At 33.1% G+C, this 22,379-nt stretch overlaps 1 protein-coding gene across 1 annotated transcript; it reads left to right on the forward strand.

The window, feature by feature from the left end:
* The first annotated feature begins 15,492 nt into the window (after window positions 1-15,492).
* Window positions 15,493-16,095, forward strand: LOC141701489 (secreted RxLR effector protein 161-like). The gene has a single exon (XM_074505132.1). The coding sequence runs from the start codon at window positions 15,493-15,495 to the stop codon at window positions 16,093-16,095; it is 603 nt and encodes a 200-aa protein (XP_074361233.1).
* Window positions 16,096-22,379: the final 6,284 nt, after the last annotated feature.

The raw sequence follows: 22,379 nt of genomic DNA on the forward strand, positions 1-22,379 counted from the left end.
AGTTTCTCTACCATATTAGTAAAATTTTCTCTTAACTCAAATTATCATATTATTTTCTACCTAGAATTTCCTTTTAACACAAATTACCACCTTACCTTTTTCCTAAAGTTTCTCTACTATATTAATAAACTTTCCTCGCTCAACAAATTACCATCTTATTTTTCTCCTAAAGTTTCTCTACCATAATAATAAACTTTCCTCTTAAGTCAAATTACCATATTCGTAGTTTGCAGGCTATTGCGTGAGCCCGTAGGGTTTACCCAGAGTGCACCCAAAGGGTAACGGCTGCGGGTTACCTACGATAAAAAAAAATTGTCTACCATTTTAAAACTCATACACTATTTTAATATTATTCTAACTATTCTTTACAAGAATTAAATTTCATGATATTATAAAATAGAGTATTGACTAATAAATAATATTTATTTAATCAGAATTTTAGAATAATCAAGAGAAAATAGGGGAAAATTAGAATATAATTTTAGAAGGCCGCTGCTGAGCACAGCTTAATAAACTTGTTTTATGTAATTCACATATTTTCTGCTTGTACATTTGCATTGGTTTCATAAATTGTGTTTATATTATTGCGTATATGTTATTATTATCAATCACATATTAAATATAAATGTTTTATTGAAACTCAAAATTATATATGTTCATATCTATTATCTATTATATCTTAATGAGCACTAGTGAAGACTTCTAAAAATTTATACTAAGAATGGCACATTTATAATTATTTTGACCCATATTTTCAAAATTTGACCAGTGGGTTGACCCATATTCCTAAATCAACTAATTCTTATACAAAAATGCAAAGATCCATGGAGTATCCATATCTTAAATGGTAATTATAATTATTAAAAAATCACTTTCGAATTTTAAAAAGATCAAACACATTATTAATATTGATTTGTTTTTATACCCAATCAATTACAGATCCACAAATCATGTCGTCATTAATTCAAATTCAAAAATCATTACTACTTTCCTTGAAACAATATCAATTCTATAATTAAAATATTTTCACCATTGTACAAATCAATCATAGATCCACAATTCACGTTAATAGAAAAATTCAAAAATTTAGATTGCATATTTTTATTTTTACGGGCAGTATTCATCATCTTCTTCATCTTCTTCTTCTTCTTCTTTTCTTCTTCTTCTCCTTTCTTCTTCTTCTTCTTCTTCTTCTTCTCTTCTTTCTTCTTCTTCTTCTTCTTCTTCTTCTTCTTCTTCTTCTTCTCTTCTTCTTCTCTTCTTCTTCTTCTTCTTCTTCTTCTTCTTCTTCTTCTTCTTCTTCTCTTCTTCTTCTTCTTCTCTTCTCTTCTTCTTCTTCTTCTTCTTCTTCTTCTTCTTCTTCTTCTCTTCGTCTTCCTTCTCTTCTTCTTCTTCTTCTTCTTCTTCTTCTCTTCTTCTTCTTCTTCTTCTTCTTCTTCTTCTTCTTCTTCTTATTCTTCTTCTTTCTTCTTCTTCTTCTTCTTCTTCTTCTTCTTTTCTTCTTCTTCTTCTTCTTCTTCTTCTTCTTCTTCTTCTTCTTCTTCTTCTTCTTATTCTTCTTCTTCTTCTTCTTCTTCTTCTTCTTCTTCTTCTTCTCTTCTTCTTCTTCTTCTTCTTCTTCTTCTTCTTCTTCTCTTCTTCTTCTTCTTCTTCTTCTTCTTCTTCTTCTTCTTCTTCTTCTTCTTCTTCTTCTTCTTCTTCTTCTTCTTCTTCTTCTTCTTCTTCTTCTTCTTCTTCTCCTTCTCCTTCTCCTTCTCCTCCTCCTTCTCCTTCTCCTGCTCCTTCTTCTTCTCCTCCTTCTTCTCCTGCTTCTTCTCCTCCTTCTTCTGCTGCTTCTTCTTCTGCTTCTTCTTCTCCTTCTTCTTCTGATCCTGCTTCTTCTCCTGCTTCTTCCCCTTCTTCTTCTTCTCCTGCTTCTTCTCCTGCTTCTTCTCCTGCTTCTGCTTCTCCTTCTTCTTCTCCTCCTCCTTCTTCTTCTTCTCCTCCTCCTTCTTCTTCTTCTCCTCCTCCTTCTTCTTATCCTTCTTCTTCTCCTCCTTCTTCTCCTCCTCCTTCTTTATTACATATACATGCATGTAACATATATATGTACATACACAAATATTGTTTTATAGTGATTTTTTCTTTATTATCTCTTTCCTCTGTCCAACGATGATTTATCTCTAGAAATCCATAATATCTTCTTTATTTTTTTGCACATGCATGTTTATGTTTATTATTGTGTGCGATTTGGTTGTTTATTCACGGATTTGATTTATTTTTTATATGAATACTCACAATTTTGAATTGTATTTTTGCAGATGATTATCAATGATTGATTCTGTTTTCTTTTAATACTCCGCACATTTCCTGCTAAATTTTTGCCATTAATTTTCAATGATGCAAATTAACTTTCATGCAATTAGCTTCATATATTTTTAGGCCATACATAAAAGATGCATTTAAAATCTTTATCACTCTTAAACTTTCTTTATATATTTGGTGTTCTCTAGATTTTTAAACTCTTTCTCTCTCTCTCTCTATATATATATATATATATATGTGTGTGTGTGTGTATATTGTTCAGCAGGTGATTTAGTAAATGTAGTTATCCCCCGACTGAATCCTAATGGTGAAGCATCAGCAGTAGGAAAAGTATTTCTGAAATATGTAGAGTGCATCAATGGGTCAGAATTTAGGAGCCTTAGTTAATTTAAATAATATTTTTTATGCATATTATTTAGTAAATTTAATTTTTTGCACTTGCAATGGTGTTTATCAGAATTCATAAGCATTAAATTTATATAGCTGATAGGTCCATATTATTGCATATTATTAATACCTATTTTATGTTTGTTTTCGTAATTTTATTAATAAATAAATTGTTTTACTTTGTTTTGTAGGAAAATATATAAAATCAGAATTTGAGTTGAAAAAAGAGCATATAAGGAAGGAGGTGGACTATTCTAGAAGTCAAGGGAATTGGAAGATAAATAGAATCCTTATTGGGGAAGAAGAAGAATTTACTTCAAGAATCCTACTTGTATTCCAAGAACCCAACCCTCATATTTTCCCTATATATATGGGTCTTCCATCTTGTATTTTACACATCCAACATTCAACATTCCAACACCCAAGACACCCAATTAGTTATTTATTTTGTTCATCTTTTGATCATGTGTAGATAAATTTGTTCCCTAGGATGAAAATGAAGTTAATTTAATTGCTTTGATATCTTCTCGTTCCTATTATTTGATTCTCATAATTTTTCTTGGTGCTTAATTGTTTAATTGACAAAGTGATTTGATATATTATTGTTACCGGATTTATTTTTCATAGCCTATGCTTGCTCCAAGAAGTTTTGATGGGTTATTGTTAGATAACAAGTTTCATAGTATATGCTTGTCACGTTAATTAAAATTTATTAGTGAAGAAAAGAGAATTGATTTTAGGGCGAGTTGATATTAATTGTGATTGATTAACGGATTCAGATTCCTAGGTTTTTCATATTATTTGATCTATTTGCTAATTAGGTTAATTCAAACTCCTCTCAAATCTTATTGTCTAGTTTGCCTGATTTAAATTGTTAGGGTTTTGAAAATTCATAGTCTCTATGGATCGACCTGTATTTGCTACAACCACTGTGCACTTGCAGTTATTTTACACATCAAGTTTTTGGCGCTGCTGCCGAGGACTATTGTTAATTTTCACTCCTTGATATTTAATTTTTTGGACTAGTTTTTTTTTGTTTTCTCTTTATTTTTTTAGGGAATCATGAAGCGGAGGAAAGTTTGGACAAGAAGATCGCTAGGAGGCCTCACCGTCTCTTTTGGAATTTTTAAAAGCGCTTTTCGGTATTCCGTATCACCTCTCTATCTTTTTTTCTCACTTTTATTATTGAAAAATCCAAAAAAAAAAAATATCTGAAAAATCCAATAATATTAGTTAATTGTTAATAACCAATTTGTTGCATCATTCAATCTCTCACGTAGGATCACATCATCAAGATTTTCTTTTTGTATTTATTACTTTCCATCTTATACAATTGTGGTGATTGATGGAGGAAAGAGGTACGTATAATTTAGAATGTAAGTGTTTATTATCTTGTTCTTTGTGTGCTGCATCATCTAATCAATCTTAAGGGCGCCACCCCATTACAAGATAAGGTGAGGGATTTCATCACCCTTTCCTTGGCCCACAAATCACCAATTCCTTCATCTTGCATTTACCCACCTTAATAAAATTAAGTAGACGTTCCCCTAGGATTTCGAGCTCAATTAGGAAGGTACCTAAAAGAGGAAGTAAATTTGGAATTATTCGAACTTTTGGTGACAAGGCAAGTGTATCACTTACCTGACCAATTTGGATTGGTGACTAGGCTAGCGATTCTCTAATTCAGCGCCTTGTTTACAAGGAAGTGCCCCCGCTTACCTGGCCAATCGATTTGAATAAATCTAGATTTATAGACTTTTTGGTGATCCAAAAGTTAGGAGCTGTCTAGATTATTTTTAGGATTACCCATAGATCAAAGATTTTCTTTTTGATTTTTCAATTTTTTTAGATGTTTACTTATAGCTTTTATCTGCTACGTGATTATTTGTCTTATATGCAAAGTAATTGGGTTCGAGACCATTCATCTAGATTAATAAGACACGCTAACCTTTCATCTCCTAAAGTAGTAAGGCAACTCGACTTTTCTTCACCCACTAACTTTTCTTCACCCACTAAAATTGAGTCAAAAGAAGAAGTAGAAATTCCACCTGTAATCATGGTTGTCTCACTCAAAGACCGTTGTTATCCCGCTTGTTCCGCTGAACCCTCATGCATAGTCCTACCTGAAGTAACCGTAAATAATTTTGAAATTAAACATCACCACATTAGCATGTTACCTAGGTTTTCTGGGGTAGAGGGAGAGGATCCATATCTTTTCATTCGAGAATTTGAGGAAGTATGTGCTTTACAAAAACTCCAACAACTTAGCTCAGACTCCATTAGGCTCAGACTTATTAACTTTGCTTTAAAAGAAGAGGCTAAACAATGGTTGTATAGTCTACCCGTTAATTCTATTTCCACGTGGGATGGATTTGTGTCTATCTTTCTTAAAAAATATTTTCCAAACCATAAGGCAAACAGACTTAGGAATGAAATTAACCAATTTCAACAAAATCAAAATGAGTCTTTTGGAAGTATTTTGATAGATTTAAAAAACTTTTGTCTAAGTGTCCTCAACATGGTATAGAAAAATGGAGACTTTGTAAAATTCTTTATGAAGCCTTAGACAGTTAAACCACTGCTTTGTTAGAGTCTATGTGTCAAGGTAAATTTATGGATAAAAATGAGGAAGAAGCTTGGCAATTTTTTGAGGAGTTAGATGAAAAAACAATATTATGGGAGTCAACTAGGGAACCTAATCCGGAACCTGAAAGATCTAAGGGTTTACACGTAGTTAATAATTCTATTGCAACGGAAGCTAAGTTAGCTACACTCACTAAACGTCTAGAGGCCTTAGAAACCAACAATGTGTCTTCTCAATTTTTTATATGTACAAACTGTAGTTCTCCTAATCATGTAATAGACAATTGCCCTGAAAGTGAACAAGTCAATGCTTTGTTTCAACCTAGAGTTAAGAATGATCCATATGCACCCACATACAATCCTGGCTGGAAGAATCACCCAAATTTCTCATGGAATCAAGGTCAATACAATCAGTTTAATCAAAATTCTCAACCTGCTTTTCAAAAGCCCAATCCTGGTCCATATCCTCCTCAAAATCTTGGTCATTATCCTAACTCAGTCCCCTTAAACCCTCCTGGTTTTAGTGAATCTGATAAGAAATTGAACTCCATTGAAAAAAGTATGGAGGCTTTACTTAAATCTCAACAATCTTTCATGCAAGTTATGACCCAAGATAGGCAGTTAATTCAAACACACAAGCCATATCTAAGCTAGAGGTCCAAGTTATTCAATTGGCAAACACAATCAGTGAGAGAGAGAAAAATCGTTTCCCTAGTCAACCCGAGGCTAATCCTAAATTTCATCAAAACCAAAAGTCTCATAAAACTGTAAACTCTATCATCTCTCTAAGGTCTGACAATCAATTCAACAATCTTGCTGGTATTAATACTCATCAGGAAGATAAACTAACATCTAAACCAAATCGTCTACTCTTGAATCATAGTCTTCAACAACCTCCCAATCCAAATCCTGAAACTTCTGAATCTAACGAGTCATCACCATCAAAAGAACCACCTTCAAAACCCCACTCTGATGCGTCTAGTTAAAAAGTCTTTAAGCCAAAAGCTCCGTTTCCTCAAAGACTTATCTCAAACAAACAATCTGCTCAGTTAGATAAGATTTTAAAAGTCTTTAAGCAAGTCAAGATTAACATTCCTCTTTTAGATGCAATTCAACAAGTTCCCTCTTATGCTAAGTGTCTAAAAGATTTATGTACTCATAAGAGAACCACTCATGTTCCTAAGAAAGCTTTCCTGACCTCTCATGTTAGTTCTATCTTGTCAAATTAAATTCCTGTGAAGTATAAGGATCCTGGTTGTCCTACCATCTCTTGTGTCATAGGAAATACCCTCATTGATAAAGCTTTACTCGATTTATGAGCTAGTGTGAATCTTCTTCCATTATCTGTCTATCAAGCCTTGGGTTTAGGTGAACTTAAAAAGACTAGTATTACTCTTCAATTAGCTGATCGTTCTGTTAAAACTCCTAAGGGTATAGTTGAAGATGTTTTGATAAAAATTGGTGATTTTGTTTTCCCCGCCGATTTCGTTGTTCTAGAAACCGAACCAGTCAAAAATCTGAAAAATCAAATTCCCATCATTTTAGGAAGGCCTTTTCTTACCACCTCTAATGCTTTGATTAACTGTAGAAATGGTTCGATGAAACTCACATTTGGAAACATGTCGATAGATCTGAATATCTTTAATGTAGGAAATCATCCTAATGAGCTTTTTGAACAACCTGCGGGAGTTAAATTGATAGATGAGGTTGTGTCTTGGTCGAATCTTGAGGATAGTGCAGTTGAGTCTCTTTTTAAGGAAGATGTTTCGTGTGAGTACGAGAGAAATAGAGAATTTCATGAGTTATATAAGAATTTCACTTGTGATGAGATGTTTGAGGAATTGAATGCCATTTGTTCTAATCATGAAATCCAACTTGAGGCTAGTGATTTTAATCCTAAGACTGTTGTTAAGACTTCTGTTGGTGAGCCATCCACACTCGATCCTATTCTTTCATTTTCCACTTTTGAACAGTCTTTGGTAGTTAATAATAAAACTCATCATGTTCTTATTTCTAGTAGCAAAGTACATGACCAAGAATTTCAAGTCATTAATCTGCTTAAACAACATAAAGAAGCGTCTAATTGGTTCATGAATAATGTTAGTGATATGAGTTTTATTTTGATGCATGATATAATCTCACTAGTGGATAATATTCTTCTTATGGGTGAGTTTCACATGTGTATTGATTGTGTTACGAAGGTAGTTTTCGCACGCTCTGGTATTCGTTAACAAACGTTCTGGTATGCGTCTCCCATAGTAAAGTGTAGGTATAGGGGGGGTAACTATGTGTGTGTGTTATAGGTAATTGTGTTCCTCTGTCATGCCCTGATCAAGTATTTTCGTCCTTGTACTTTGTCATTTTTCTCTCATTTGCATTCATTGAGGACAATGCATGATTTAGGTATGGGGGAGGGGTTTAGTAGTACTTATATATATATATAAAATATCCAAAAAATTTGAAAAAAAAATGAAAAAAATCAGAGATATTTTAGCTAAGTTGTTCAGTCCACTCTTGTACTTTAATACTAGTTGGTGTTAGCAGTTTTTCAAAACTTATATATATAATGCCTTGAGATAATTTGAACGTAGTTGAGTAAGGTTGTCTTCATGAAATTTGTGTCGAACGAATTTTTGCTTAAGAGTACAAGACGACACATTTGCACAAGGTCTTTGTAGGAAAGATTATTTAGGGAAGTTTTCGATATCTGAGACAGAGCCCACATGTTGAAACAATGTCGAATCAATTTTTTTGCGAAAAAAAGAAAAAAAAAGCAAAAGCAAAAGAAAAAGAAAAAGATATGCTTGAATAAACTACTTCAATACCCAATATTCCTCACAAATAAAAAAAATTGAGATGATGGGCACAAGTAGTATAATTGATTAGTCTTGTTTTGTGGCCTTTGTTACTCGAGTAATTAAGTCCGTAGGGGTATTTCAAAATCTAGTGCCCTAAGACCATCTGATTTGGGAGTCATTGGCCCAAAGCTCGCTACATGGGTAACATAGAAAGCCTAAGAAAATAAACATTGCACAGTCAGTTAAAAAAAGAAAAAAAAATAACTGTGAATTTTGGCTAGATACTTGTTTTGATAGAGATTGGGTCCGTTCAATATTGGTTGAAAAAGAGGAAATTTACTTACTCAATTGATTCTTCATAGACCTATTTTAACGACACACCTTGGGATTTTTTGTAAACATTCAGAGTCGATATAAGTGAATTTTTGATACCTACATCTTGGCTATTATTAGAAGTGTCTTAAAGGAATGTATTTTCCTAAAAATTCTTGTGTTGACACCGATGAATGTTATTGTTGATAGAGTTTGGACACTTGCTAGAGTATTTCACAGATTTTATGGGTATATCTTCTGTAAACCCTTAGGAGACAACACTCCTCTTGTAGAGATCGTCTAGGAGTTTAACGGGTTGGTAAACCTAAAATTTCCCGTCACGCCTACGAAAAGAAGCATATGACTTTTCTTAGTTAGCATTTTTCTTTTTGATTTTTCTCGAGAACGAGCAAAAGATAGGTATGGGGGCATTTGATAGGTCCATATTATTGCATATTATTAATACCTATTTTATGTTTGTTTTTATAATTTTATTAATAACTAAATTGTTTTACTTTGTTTTGTAGGAAAATATATAAAATTAGAATTTGAGTTGAAAAAGGAGCAAATAAGGAAGGAGGTGGACTATTCTAGAAGTCAAGGGAATTGGAAAATAAATAGAATCCTTATTGGGGAAGAAGAAGAATTTACTTTAAGAATCCTACTTGTATTCCAAGAACCCAACCCTCATATTTTCCCTATATATATGGGTCTTCCCTCTTGTATTTTACACATCCAACATTAAACATTCCAACACCCAAGACACCCAATTAGTTATTTGTTTTGTTCATCTTTTGATCACGTGTAGCTAAATTTGTTCCCTAGGATGAAAATGAAGTTAATTTAATTGCTTTGATATCTTCTCGAACCTATTATTTGATTCTCATGATTTTTCTTAGTGCTTAATTGTTTAGTTGACAAAGTGATTTTGATATATTATTATTACCGGATTTATTTTTCATAGCCTATGCTTGCTCCATGAAGTTTTCATGGGTTATTGTTAGGTAACAAGTTTTATAGTATATGCTTGTCTCGTTAATTAAAATTTATTAGTGAAGAAAAGAGAATTGATTTTAGGGCGAGTTGATATTAATTGTGATTGATTAACGGATTCAGATTCCTAGGTTTTTCATATTATTTGATCTATTTGCTAATTAGGTTAATTCAAACTCCTCTCAAATCTTATTGTCTAGTTCGCCTGATTTAAATTGTTAGGGTTTTGAAAATTCATAGTCTCTGTGGATCGACCTGTATTTGCTACAATTAACCGCTGTGCACTTGCAGTTATTTTACACATCAATAACTAACATGTTGAATGCATATATAAAATATAGGTTTTAGTGTATTTATGCATGTAGTGTAAGAGGTCATATTTGCTTAAATGAAAATGATTTATCATAATTAATATAACTTGACATTAACCTGTATAGTTTGGATCATAAGTTTTCTTTGAAAAAACCTTTATGGAGGATTTTTCCCGTTTTTAAAATTTTTTAAGAGTTTGTTTAGCCAAGAACAGACGTAGGTTATTGAATGTCTTAAGATTAACATAGCAAACAACTAAATGTTAATCCCTTCTGATCACCCATGACTTGGTTGATAATTGTGAAGCATTGTCAGGTTGAGAAATCAATGCACCATGTATGTAAATGTTTTGGTGATAGAATATCAGGTGCCAAATCATTCATGGTGGCATACAATTTTTTCTGTCTTCTTAGGTTTGCAATTTTCTTCACCACCCTTTTTACCAAAATATTTGACAAGTTAGAAGCTTTTAATGTCATCAAGAATTTCCCAAAAGATGTCATTGCTGATAAGAAGTGTTTTTTTCACTCCTTGCACCACTCATTTAGGTATAGTTGTTCGAAGTGATTATATATAATGTTCAATACTTGGTGTACCTTTTACACCTAAAGATTATTCAGTATCCGGTCATAGAGTATATTGTTTAGGAAGATAAGTAAGGAGACATTCATGATTGAAAGCGAGATCATGCTAGCTCACAAACTGCTTCATTATCATCAGTCCTTGCAATATGCTTTTTGTTCTTCACACACAATGAGGAGAATAAATCATTAAATCAAGTGCAACACCAGGATACAAGTGTATCCCATGTGGCACTCCTGATGCCTTCATCTTTTCCTTCAATGCTTTTCCAGTCCTGAGAAAGGAAAACACATATATACATCCTTATTTTAAGGTTCTTCCAGGGTTTAAAGAGGTATAACTCACCATCTAAATGTTTCTATATTATATAAGTGCATCAATGAATCACCCGTAATTAATAAAATATTCTATGACTTGAGAACATGGTTGCTAGGTTTGTACTCCCTTGGTTACAATAGAGGAGTATGATGTTGTGATCAACTCTGCACTAGGACCCATTGATTGTGTTGAGGAGTTCCTTAGCTTGGACTTGGGATTTGTCTTTCTGGATTTACACTTTCATGATGTTAAGTGTTATTATTATTTTTATTAATAATAATTATTTTATGGGCTATATATAAATATATCAATTATATTTGCTATTTATTATATTGGGTTAAATTAAGTGATCAAATAAGAAACCCATTTAGATTTTAATTTATTGTATGGACCTAATAAGTGGATACCTAATACCAGGCCCAATTAAATTATAATGGAATATTTAATTAGGTGGTATACAAAAAGGGTTATAGTCCCCAATATATCAAGTACACGTAATGGCTTATCTTCTACCTATCAAAGAGAGGCCATTGAGAAAACCCTAATGAGTACTTGGTTGAGAAAGACAATAATCAAGGATATCATACAAATTTAGATACCGTTATGATTATCGCCTTATGGATTTAGATACATTTCCGCTTTCGGTTTAATCTCGATAATTAGATATGATGACTACGGTCCTTGTCTCTATTTTAGAGAATTATTTGTTTATAGAATTTTCAGATTCGATCAATTGCCATCAAAGCCTCTTCATATTTGATTATCGGTTTTGAGCAATTTTGGATACATGTTATTTTGATTCAATGGATTATTGTTTTCTGAGATCTTGAAATTACGGTCTGCTATGGTTCATTAAGTGATTTTATAATATGTTACCATAATATGATTATCTGAGATTCTATCATGATGGTCATGGATTAATAATTAGTTAATTGTTAAGCTGCTTATTCACTCGGTTCCACCTAGATGCTACTCGAGTCATTCTGTTATTGATGGGTTGTAGTGTTGCAAGGCACGTGGAAATTCATGTTCTACCCTGTACAATTATTATTTAGGATATATTTATTTATTAGATGTTATATATCCACCATTTGGTTATGTACAATTTTTTGTACGTAAATTCCATGCTACTTATTTAATATTTAAGAAATTGGTGGATACTGAAGTTATAAACCATACCACGAATTTTCGAGTTTAATAATTCCAGACAATATTACTCTCTCATTAGTCATTGCAATTAAACTGTATTATAGTCTCGGTTATTTCTTTAATTTGGTTAAATTTGTTGAGAATAAGGAATATATTATATTTGTGATATAATTCAGTTATTGGCAATTTAATTTTAACCTATTCATTTAGGTGGTTTAATATTTTTATATTAATTGATTGAAGCAATATGTCGCCAAAGTGACCTCTTTTGTCTAGATTAATTAATTTAAAAATATTATTATGACGATAGAATATTTACTTTTACGCAAATTTCATCGGCCCAAAGGAAGGTAATGTTTGGCCAAAATTTATATATTCTTGTGATAATAAGTATATAACAATATTAAGTTTTTCATGTGAATAATAAGTCGGTCCAAAGAAAGGCATATTATTTGACAGAATTTAATTGTTAATACTTGATTATTGCATGGAGAGTACCAATTGCAAATTAAATTTTCTATCCAAAGACTAAAATTTAATGTTGCGCTAGGTATCTTGTGATGGTGTTGCCAATATTTAAAATTTATCACATTATTGAATATACTAGTTTTGAGCATTATTTTGTATATTTGTTTTCTATTACAGTTACTGCTTCTGTTAATTCTGCTTTCACTCAGTTGAGCATGATTCCAATGTTGAATGGGACAAACTATGTCACGTGGAAAGAGAACGTTGAGATCATTCTTGGGTGTATGGATCTCGACCTTGCGCTAAGGAAAGAGCAACCAGTTCCTACTACGGATGATCCCAAAATGAATCAAATTGAGAAATGGGAACGCTCTAATCGCATGTGTCTGGCGATCATGAAGCGAACGATTCTAACTGGCTTTCGGGGCTTTATTGCTGAGAGCACAAGTGCCAAGAAGTTCATCTCCGAGATTGAGCAATATTTTGCTAAGAATGAGAAAGCGGAAACGATTAATCTTCTGTTAAAACTCGTGACCATGAAGTATAAAGGAAAGGGGAACATAAGGGAGTACATCATTGGGATGTCTAATCTTGCTGGCAAACTCAAAGAACTCAAGTTAGAACTTTCGGATGAGTTACTTGTTCACTTGGTTTTTATTTATCTGCCTCCTCAGTTCGGACACTTTGTGGTGAGTTATTATACTCAAAAGGAAAAATGGACTCTTAATGAGCTCATTTCACACTGTGTGCAAGAGGAAGAGAGGGTTTTGCGAGAGAAGACTGAGAGTGCTCACTTGGCATCAAGCTCTCATGATAAGAAATTAAAGAGAGGTAAGGATATAGTAAGTGGAAAACCCAAGCATCTGTTACTAGAGAGGCAGGATAAGGTAACAACCTGCTACTTTTGTAAGAAGGCTGGACACATGAAGAAAGAGTGTTCCAAATATGCTGTTTGGCGTGTGAAGAAGGGTAAGACTTCTGCCTTTATTTGTTCTGAAGTTAATTTGGCTTATGTACCTAAGGATACTTGGTGGGTTAATTCTGGTCCTACTACTCACATAAGTGTATCTATGCAGGGTTGCTTGTGGAGCCGACCGCCAATTGATGCCGAAAGATTCATCTATATGGGCCACGGTAATAAAGTTTCAGTTGAAGTTGTTGGAACATTTAGATTATTATTAAAAACTGGTGTTTATTTGGATTTATTTGAGACATTTGTTGTACCGTCTTTTAGACGGAATCTTATTTCTATTTCCTGTTTGGACAAATATGGCTACACTTGTTCTTTTGGAAATAATAAAGTATGTTTCTCTTTAAATTCAAATATGGTTGCCACTGGTTCTTTAATTGATAATCTTTATATGCTTGATATCGTTGCTTTTAATAATGAAATTTTGCACTCAAGTGCAAGAGGTACAAAGCGTAAGTTAACTGAGAATTCTGCTATGTTGTGGCACAAGCGATTAGGTCATATCTCTAAACAGAGAATTCAGAGGCTTGTGAATGATAGAATTCTTGATCCCTTAGATTTAAGTAACTTTCAAGTCTGTGTTAAATGTAGTAAGGAAAAATAAACAAACTCGAGAAAGGTAGATGCCAATAGAGCTACGAGTGTCTTGGAACTGATTCATACCGATATATGTGGACCATTCCCTACGGCCTCTTGGAACGGTCAACGGTATTTTATCACGTTCATAGATGATTACTCTAGGTATGGTTACCTATACTTGATACATGAGAAGTCACAAGCTCTGGACATATTTAAAGAGTATAAAGTTGAAGTTGAACTTCCACTAAATAGTAGTATTAAAGTTCTCAGATCTGATCGTGGTGGTGAATACTACGGTAGATATGATGGATCAGGTGAGCAACATCCAGGACCCTTTGCTAACTTCCTAAAGGAGTATGAAATTGTCCCTCAGTACACTATGCTAGGAAAACCAAATATGAATGGTGTTGCTGAGAGGCGAAACTGTACTCTTAAATATATGGTGAGAAGTATGATAAGTCATTATTCCTTGCCTGAATAACTTTGGGGAGATGCACTAAAGACTGTAATTTATATCCTTAACCGGGTTCCAACTAAAGCAGTGGCCGAAACTCCTTACAAACTTTGGACTAAGAAAACACTCTGTATTAAGCATTTACATGTTTGGGGTTGTCCAGCTGAGGCAAGGCCATATAGGCCGAATGAAATGGATTGGACTCTAGGACGGTCAATTGCTATTTTTTTGGGTATCCGGAACGTACTCGCGGATTTAAATTTTATGATCCCACTACTAGATCCTTCTTTGAGACTGATAATACAAGATTTTTTAAGGATGTTGATTTTGGGAGGGAAGATATAGGTAAAAGTGTTGTCTTTGAAGAAGATAGTCATGATCCTATTTATGACTCTGCCAAGAGCAATGATCAGATTATGATACCTATCATTGTTCAAGGCCCTCATGTTCAAGACAACACTGAAATTCCCCATGAGGAACTAATTGAGCAAACTCAACAACCTCATGAATCACAAGAAGTGCCACTAAGGAGATCCACTAGAGAGCGAAAGAGCGCAATTCCAGATGATTATGTTATTTTTCTACAAGAACATGAAGATGGAATTGGCATTGGGGAAGATGATCCTGTAAATCTTCAACAAGCCATGCAGAGTCCTAACTCTCAAATGTGGATTGATTCCATGAATGAAGAGATGCAATCTATGAAAGGTATCAACTACAATGAGACTTTCTCTTCGGTTTCCATGAAAGACTCATTTAGAATTTTTATGGCACTTGTGGCTCATTATGATCTAGAGCTACATTAGATGGACATAAAGACGGCGTTTCTCAATGGAAACATTGGCGAGACAATTTATATGGTGCAACCAGAAAACTTTATCATTGGAGATCCAAAGACTGTGGTTTGCAAATTAAAGAAGTCCATCTATGGTCTCAGGCAGGCTTCTCGTGAATGGTATCACAAATTTCATCATGTAATCATATCATATGGTTTCGAAGTGAACTTGGTGGAATATTATGTATATTACAAGTTCAGTGGGAGCAAATTTATCTTTTTTCTCTTATACTTTGATGAAATCTTACTTGCTACTAATGATATAGGCTTATTGCACGATACCAAGAAATTTCTCACTAATCAATTTGAGATGAAGGATCTTGGTAACGCCTCTTTTGTATTAGGAATTCAGATACATTGAGATCGCTCTCGAGATATTCTTAGATTGTCACAAAAGAGCTATATTCAAAAGGTCCTGGAAAGGTATGGCATGAAAGATTGTGCACCAATGGATACACCTGTGTCTAAGGGAGACAAATTTAGTCTCAAACAGTGTCCCAAGAATGAACTTGAGATAAGGGAAATGCAAAGGATACCATATGCATCGGCAGTGGGAAGCCTAATGTATGCTCAAGTTTGTACTCGTCCTGACATAACATTCATTGTTGGAATGTTGGGAAGATATTTGAGTAATCCGGGAATGGAGCAATGGAAAGCAGTGAAACGAGTCTTACGGTATTTGAAGAAAACAAAAGACTACATGCTCACATACAGGAAATTAGATCATCTAGAAAATATTGGATATTCAGATTCTGACTTTGGAGGATGCAAAGATGAAAGAAAATCTACTTCGGGCTATGTTTATCTACTGGCTGGTGGAGCGATTTCATGGAGGTCTTCCAAACAGACGCTCATAGCTTCATCCACTATGGTTGTAGAATATATAGCATGTTTTATTGCATCCAATCAAGCTTTATGGCTGCGAAACTTTGTCACTGGTTTGCATATCCTTGATGGTGTTGAAAGACCATTAAAGATATTTTTTGTGATAATAAATCAGCAGTGGAGTATTCGAACAATAATAGGAGCACTACAGATGCAAAACATATAGATATTAAGTTCCTAGTTGTTAAAGAAAAGATTCAGAGTGGAAAGATTTCGATAGAATATATTGGCACTAACTTCATGATTACGGATCCACTCACTAAGGCATTAACACCTAAGGTTTTTCACGAGCATACTGCTCATATGGGTGTTACCTTATGTGATACTTTGGTTTTGTGGGAGTTTGTATTTTGGTGTTTTATGTAATAAACATTGAGTTGTTTATGTTCTGCAGAATACAGTTGATGGAATTTTATTAAATGTCACTCTACTTTTGTTCAATTTTCTTATTGTGGTTTAACACTGAGTTGAGAAAATTGGAATCAATCTCGTTAGAGATTGCCTAAGGACTAGTTGGAAATAGACATTATATAGATCACATTACATGTAATTTCTATGCCACTTATCCATGCATTTATTCATGTCATTGAATATATTTGTGCGGTGACCCTGGAAGGTTTAGTCACGTAAAGTTTGTGACGAATGCCGCCAGAATCTCATACATATATAGTAGACGGACCGAATTGTTTTGGTAAAATCTAAGGACGATAAATAGCATAAAGTTGTGCACTAAAGTTTTGTATAATTGATTCTAGATTCATATGAAGCCCAAGTGGGAGATTGTTATTATTATTTTTAATAATAATTATTATTTTATGGGCTACATATAAATATATCAATTATATTTACTATTTATTATATTGGGTTAAATTAAGTGATCAAATAAGAAACCCATTTAGATTTTAATTTATTGTATGGACCTAATAAGTGGATACCTAATACGAGGCCCAATTAAATTATTATGGGAGATTTAATTAAGTGGTATACAAAAAGGGTTATAGTCCCCAATATATCAAGTACACGTACCGGCTTATCTTCTACCCATCAGAGAGAGGCCATTGAGAAAACCCTAAGGAGTACTTGGTTGAGGAAGACAATAATTAAGGATACTATACAGATTCGAAAACCGTTACGATTATCGCCTTATGGATTCAGGTACGCTTCCGATTTCGGTTTAATTTCGATAATTAGATATGATTACTACGGTCCTTATCTCTATTTTAGAGAATTATATGTTTATAGAATTATTAAATTCCATCATTAAGATGTATAATGATGAACCTGACCGGCTGGACTTTGGTCCGCTGATATGTGAGGAATTGTACATGAAGGTGATGCCTTCCACGACTATATTCTTGCAGTTCACAGTGAAGAGATTGAAGCACCAAGTAGGTTATATGCACAATGTGGTAAATGAAGATTTATGATATTTGAGTAAAATAGGTTGTTAAGCAGCATTATTAACAGTATTAATTTAATATAGTAGGTAATTTGTAGTATATCACAAAACTACTTAGTAGTCTCTGGTAATGATCTTAGTTTGTTTAGGTAGAGGAGGTTTGTTTTTGTATACCGTAATAAACCAAGATTTGCAGGAGGAGGAACTATGCATATGGAGGAGGTCATGTTGGAGGAGGAACTTTGGAATGTTTTTATTATGTTTCTATCTAATTATAAGTTTAAGTTAGTTTTGGTATGAATTTAACTCTTATTTATCTTTTCAGTTTTTGTTTTTGTAACTTTTGTAGACAAAATTCAAGTGTACGTGTAGAGAAATAGTTGCGATACTTTTGAAATGTAATTATTTTATTTATTTAGTATGTTTCAATAATGAAAATGTATGCTAGAAAATGAAGTGATTGTTAATTGAAAATCATGATTACAAAATAGAACATAGTTTACATTTAAGAAAATAATTTATATTTAATCACGGAGAACAAATTTGTTTTATGCATAACACACTTTTAGAGAAATTATTTTTTGAGAACAAATTGCACAGTATAATTGAAAATTATATATTTTTTTATTTCTATATTTAAGATCAAAAAAATAATATAATATCTTTAATATATAGTAATGTGGAATAGTTGTTTACATTTGTTAAACTATAATTAATGAAAATAACAAAATATGAATGTAAAAAAATAACTGAGGTAATTCTATTTTTCCTAGGAATAATTTAAAATCACACGATGAGCTAAAAAATAAATTTAGACAATTCAACCCCAACAAAAATTAATATTTAACTAAATATAATATTTTTACGACTTAATATTAGTATTAATTTGAATACTAATATCACCCAATATTTATAATTATTCACCTAAATAATAATAAATATACGCTAACAAATATTATTTGATGATCGCATTTCTTGCATAATAATTTAGAGCATTTCTATTTCACCACGAAATATTTGATGACATCGGGAGTTTTACTCTCTTACGACCGACATTTTGTGTAATATTATTTGTGAACTTTGTATAATATTAGAGCCGAATGTAAATATACTTAATGATTGTACGTTGTGTGAATGAAAATTTCTGCATTATAAATTGCTTTATGTAGAATATGATTTTTCAAAGCAAAAGTTTATTTATTTCCCTTATTTTTGATTTATAAGGAATATTCTAAACCTTGGAAAAATTTTCTTTTAAAAGTTATTTCATTCCCAAATTTCAAAAGTGATCTTATAAAATTTCTAAAAATCCAAATTATTTTATGGTATAAATTTTATAATTTTTGAACTTGTATTTTATTTTATAAAAATAAATCTTTAAAAATTTATTTGTTATAATTAGCAAATTATATGGAAACCCTTGCATGCAAATCACTCTTTCATTCTATTAAAGGGCAAAGGAGACCTTTCCAACCCCACTAACTCAATTGTTGTTAACCAAATTACTGTTGGATTTTAATCGCAGCGGAGGCATGGTAAAACACTTTTACACACATAAAATCCAAATAAAAGCATATAAATCGTGGTAAAAACAAGGGGGATCGATTACTAACCTTTAATATGCGATCCAAAAGCAAAGTTCGGAGATCCTTAGCAGCTGCTCCTCAAACGTGAAGCACTCCACCGGTATCCACCAAGAAAACGACGTTAAGGAGGAGGAGGAGGAGGTGGAGAGAATTTGGTTTTCTAAAATTTTTGGGTTTTTGGGTTCGAATGAAAGTAGGGTCTATAATAGTATATTTATAGGCAAAATTTTCAGCTGAAATTTTCCCATAAATAATATTATTAGTATCCCATTTATTATTCTCATTAATAATTAAAACACCTTTTAATTATTAATCCTTTTTCTAAACACTTTAGAAATCTATTGATTTAATTTCCAAAAATTAAATCCTTTAATTAATAATATTAAGAACTTTTCTTAATTAATTTATAATCAATTAAATCTCATTTAATCAATTATTAAATTTTCCAATTAATTATTTATTTCATAAATAAATAATTATCAACCATTATTAATTAATTCCTCCACCATTAAATCATTCTCTTTTTATGGTGTGACCCTATAGGTTCAATATTAAGCCGGTAGTAGAAATAAATAATAATAAAACTATTTTATCATTATTTATATAAATTCTCTAATTTATTAAATATGATTAATTAATTAATCACATTTATTCTACATCGTGAGGGATACTTCTCAGCATATCGCGACTATCCGGATAATATGAATTCACTGCTTAGAATACCAAGAACCTATTCAGTGAATAGTTACCATACAATAAACTCGTTCTACCCTACAATGTCCTGATTAAATACAAGACATGGATCTCGTGTCAAGCCTATCTAATTCAATCACTTGCTTACCATTTACTATGCTTAGTTCTATGCAAATTAGAAACTCCTTTCTAATTTCATTCACTCTGGCCGGAGATTCCTGAACTAGCATAAGTGGATCAGCCTTGAACATTCGCTTCCTTCACTGGAAGGGGTAGATCCTTTATTGATCATACACTATCTTCGTGTACAAATTCCTATACCCAGTAGAGCCCTAATAATTGTCCCTGGAGACTAAGAACTAAACCAAAGCATAGTTCAGTGTACACAAGATGACTATGATGACCTCAAGTCTAAGGATACTTGTACAACTATGACTATGTGAACAACTGATGACACGTGAGTGAACTCCATCAGTTGTTCAGCTGGGCGAGTCATGTTTAGTGAACTTATTCTATAATAAGCACCTACATACTAGCTATAGTGTCACCACACAAATGTCTATGAGAACAGACATCCTTCATAATGAAGCAAGCATAGTATGTACCGATCTTTGCGGATTATTAATTACCAGTTAGTAATCCTACGACCAGGAACTATTTAAGTTTAGAGTTATCATCTTTTAGGTCTCACTATTATGATCTCATCATAATCCATAAAAAGCTTTACTCTATACTATGGTATATCTTATTTAAACACTTAAATAGATAGAGCCCGTAATAAAAACAAAACAAGTCTTTTATTAATATCAATGAAATCAAAACAGATTACACAGGAAGTTATTCCTAAATCCTAATTCATGATTGGACTTAGGACATATTCCTTTCAATCTCCCACTTGTACTAAAGCCAATCACTCTGGTATCTAATACCCATCTTGTCTTTATGACGATCAAAGTGACTTTCATAAAGTAGCTTTGTGAGTGGGTCTGCTATGTTGTTATGTGTGTCAACTCTAATTCAATACAATATAAGAAATGTTACCGCGCTCCCACTAACCCTTTTGTAGAGGCATGGTTCATCTGCATTTTTGATAAAATCAAACTCTTTGATTGTCTCATCAAAATGAATGTTCCATCTTTCGAGAAGCTTGCTTTAAACCACATATGGTTCGCAGCAGCTTACACACTAGGTTTTCATTTCCCTTGGAAAGAAAACCATCTGGCTATATGCAAGATCTCATAGTCGTAGTAAGCAGCAATCGCAAGCAAAATCCGAACTGATTTTAACAGGGCTACAGGTAAAAGGTTTCATCAAATTCAATCCATTGCCTTTGTTTGAATCCTTTTGCCAAAAGCCTGGCCTTATAGGTCTCCATCTGGCCATCTGCTTCAATCATTCTTTCGTATACCGTATACATAGATTCCATTCCAGATTTCATGGCACTATGCCATTTCTCTGAGTCAACACTACTCATAGCCTCATTATAGGTCACAGGGTCGTCATCATCAATGATCGACAACTCATTGTCATTCTCAATGACAAGGATATATTACCTCTCAGGTTGGCGAGACACTCTCCCTGATCTATGAATGGGCTGTTCCATAAAAGGTTGTTCAGTCAGAACATGTGTTTCCACTCGATCTCTAGTAGTTTGTGCTTCTTGAACTTCATCAAGTTCAATTTTGCTCCTACTATTTCCTTCAAGGATAAACTCCTTTTCCAAGAAGGTAGCATGTCTGGAGACAAACACCCGATGATCGGTGCAAAAGTAATACCCTAAAGTCTCTATAGGATACTCCAGCTTATCTTGGTCAACTTTCTTGACATAAGCTGGACATCCCCAAATCTTAACGTGTTTAAGACTCGGTTTCCTTTCTATCCATATCTCATACGAAGTTTGAGGAACAGATTTTGGAAGGCACCTTATTCAGTAAATATGCTGAGGTTTCCAATGCATAACCCCATAGGAATACTGGAAGATTTGCATAGCTCATCATGGACCGAACTATGTCTAACAAAGTTCGATTTCTCCTTTCAGATACTAATCTGGAGGAGTCCACTAGGAGACTATACCATTTACTTTGAGATAATCCAGAAACTCTCCATTAAAGTATTCACCACCTCGATCTGATCGAAGAGTTATAATACTATGTTTGGTTGTTTCTCCACTTCATACTTATATTCTTTGAACTTTTCAAAGGCCTCAGACTTGTGTTTCATCAAACACATATCCGAATCCAGATCTATCATCTATGAAAGTAATGAAGTATGAAAATCCACCCATGGCTTGCGTAGACATTGGTCCACATACATCTGTGTGTACCATTCCTAGCAAATTTACAGTCCTCTCTCCATGTCTACTAAATGGAGACTGCATTACCACTATAAAGTGAGATTTTCATCATCCCTTTTCTTTTATTAGTTTGTTCAATCTGAAGTAAATTATGTCACATTTATACAGACCATTATTTAAAGTACCACGTCCATAAAGAATATTATCTCTAAGAATAGAACATTCATTATTCTCAATAATAAATGAAAATCCAGCCAAGTCTAACATGGGAATAATATTCCTCACAATCGAGGGAACAAAATAAAAATTATTTAAAACAATAGTCTTGCCCGTAGGCATATGTAAATGAAATGATTCTACATCTTCAACAGCAACTCTTGCTCCATTTCCCATCAGTAGAATCACCTCCTCTTCCTCAAGAGCCCTACTTCTCCTTGGTCCCTGCAACAAATTGCAGATTTGAGAACCACAGGCGGTAT

This window comes from Apium graveolens, unplaced genomic scaffold (assembly GCF_009905375.1).
Source record: "Apium graveolens cultivar Ventura unplaced genomic scaffold, ASM990537v1 ctg3924, whole genome shotgun sequence".
Taxonomy (NCBI): domain Eukaryota; kingdom Viridiplantae; phylum Streptophyta; class Magnoliopsida; order Apiales; family Apiaceae; genus Apium; species Apium graveolens.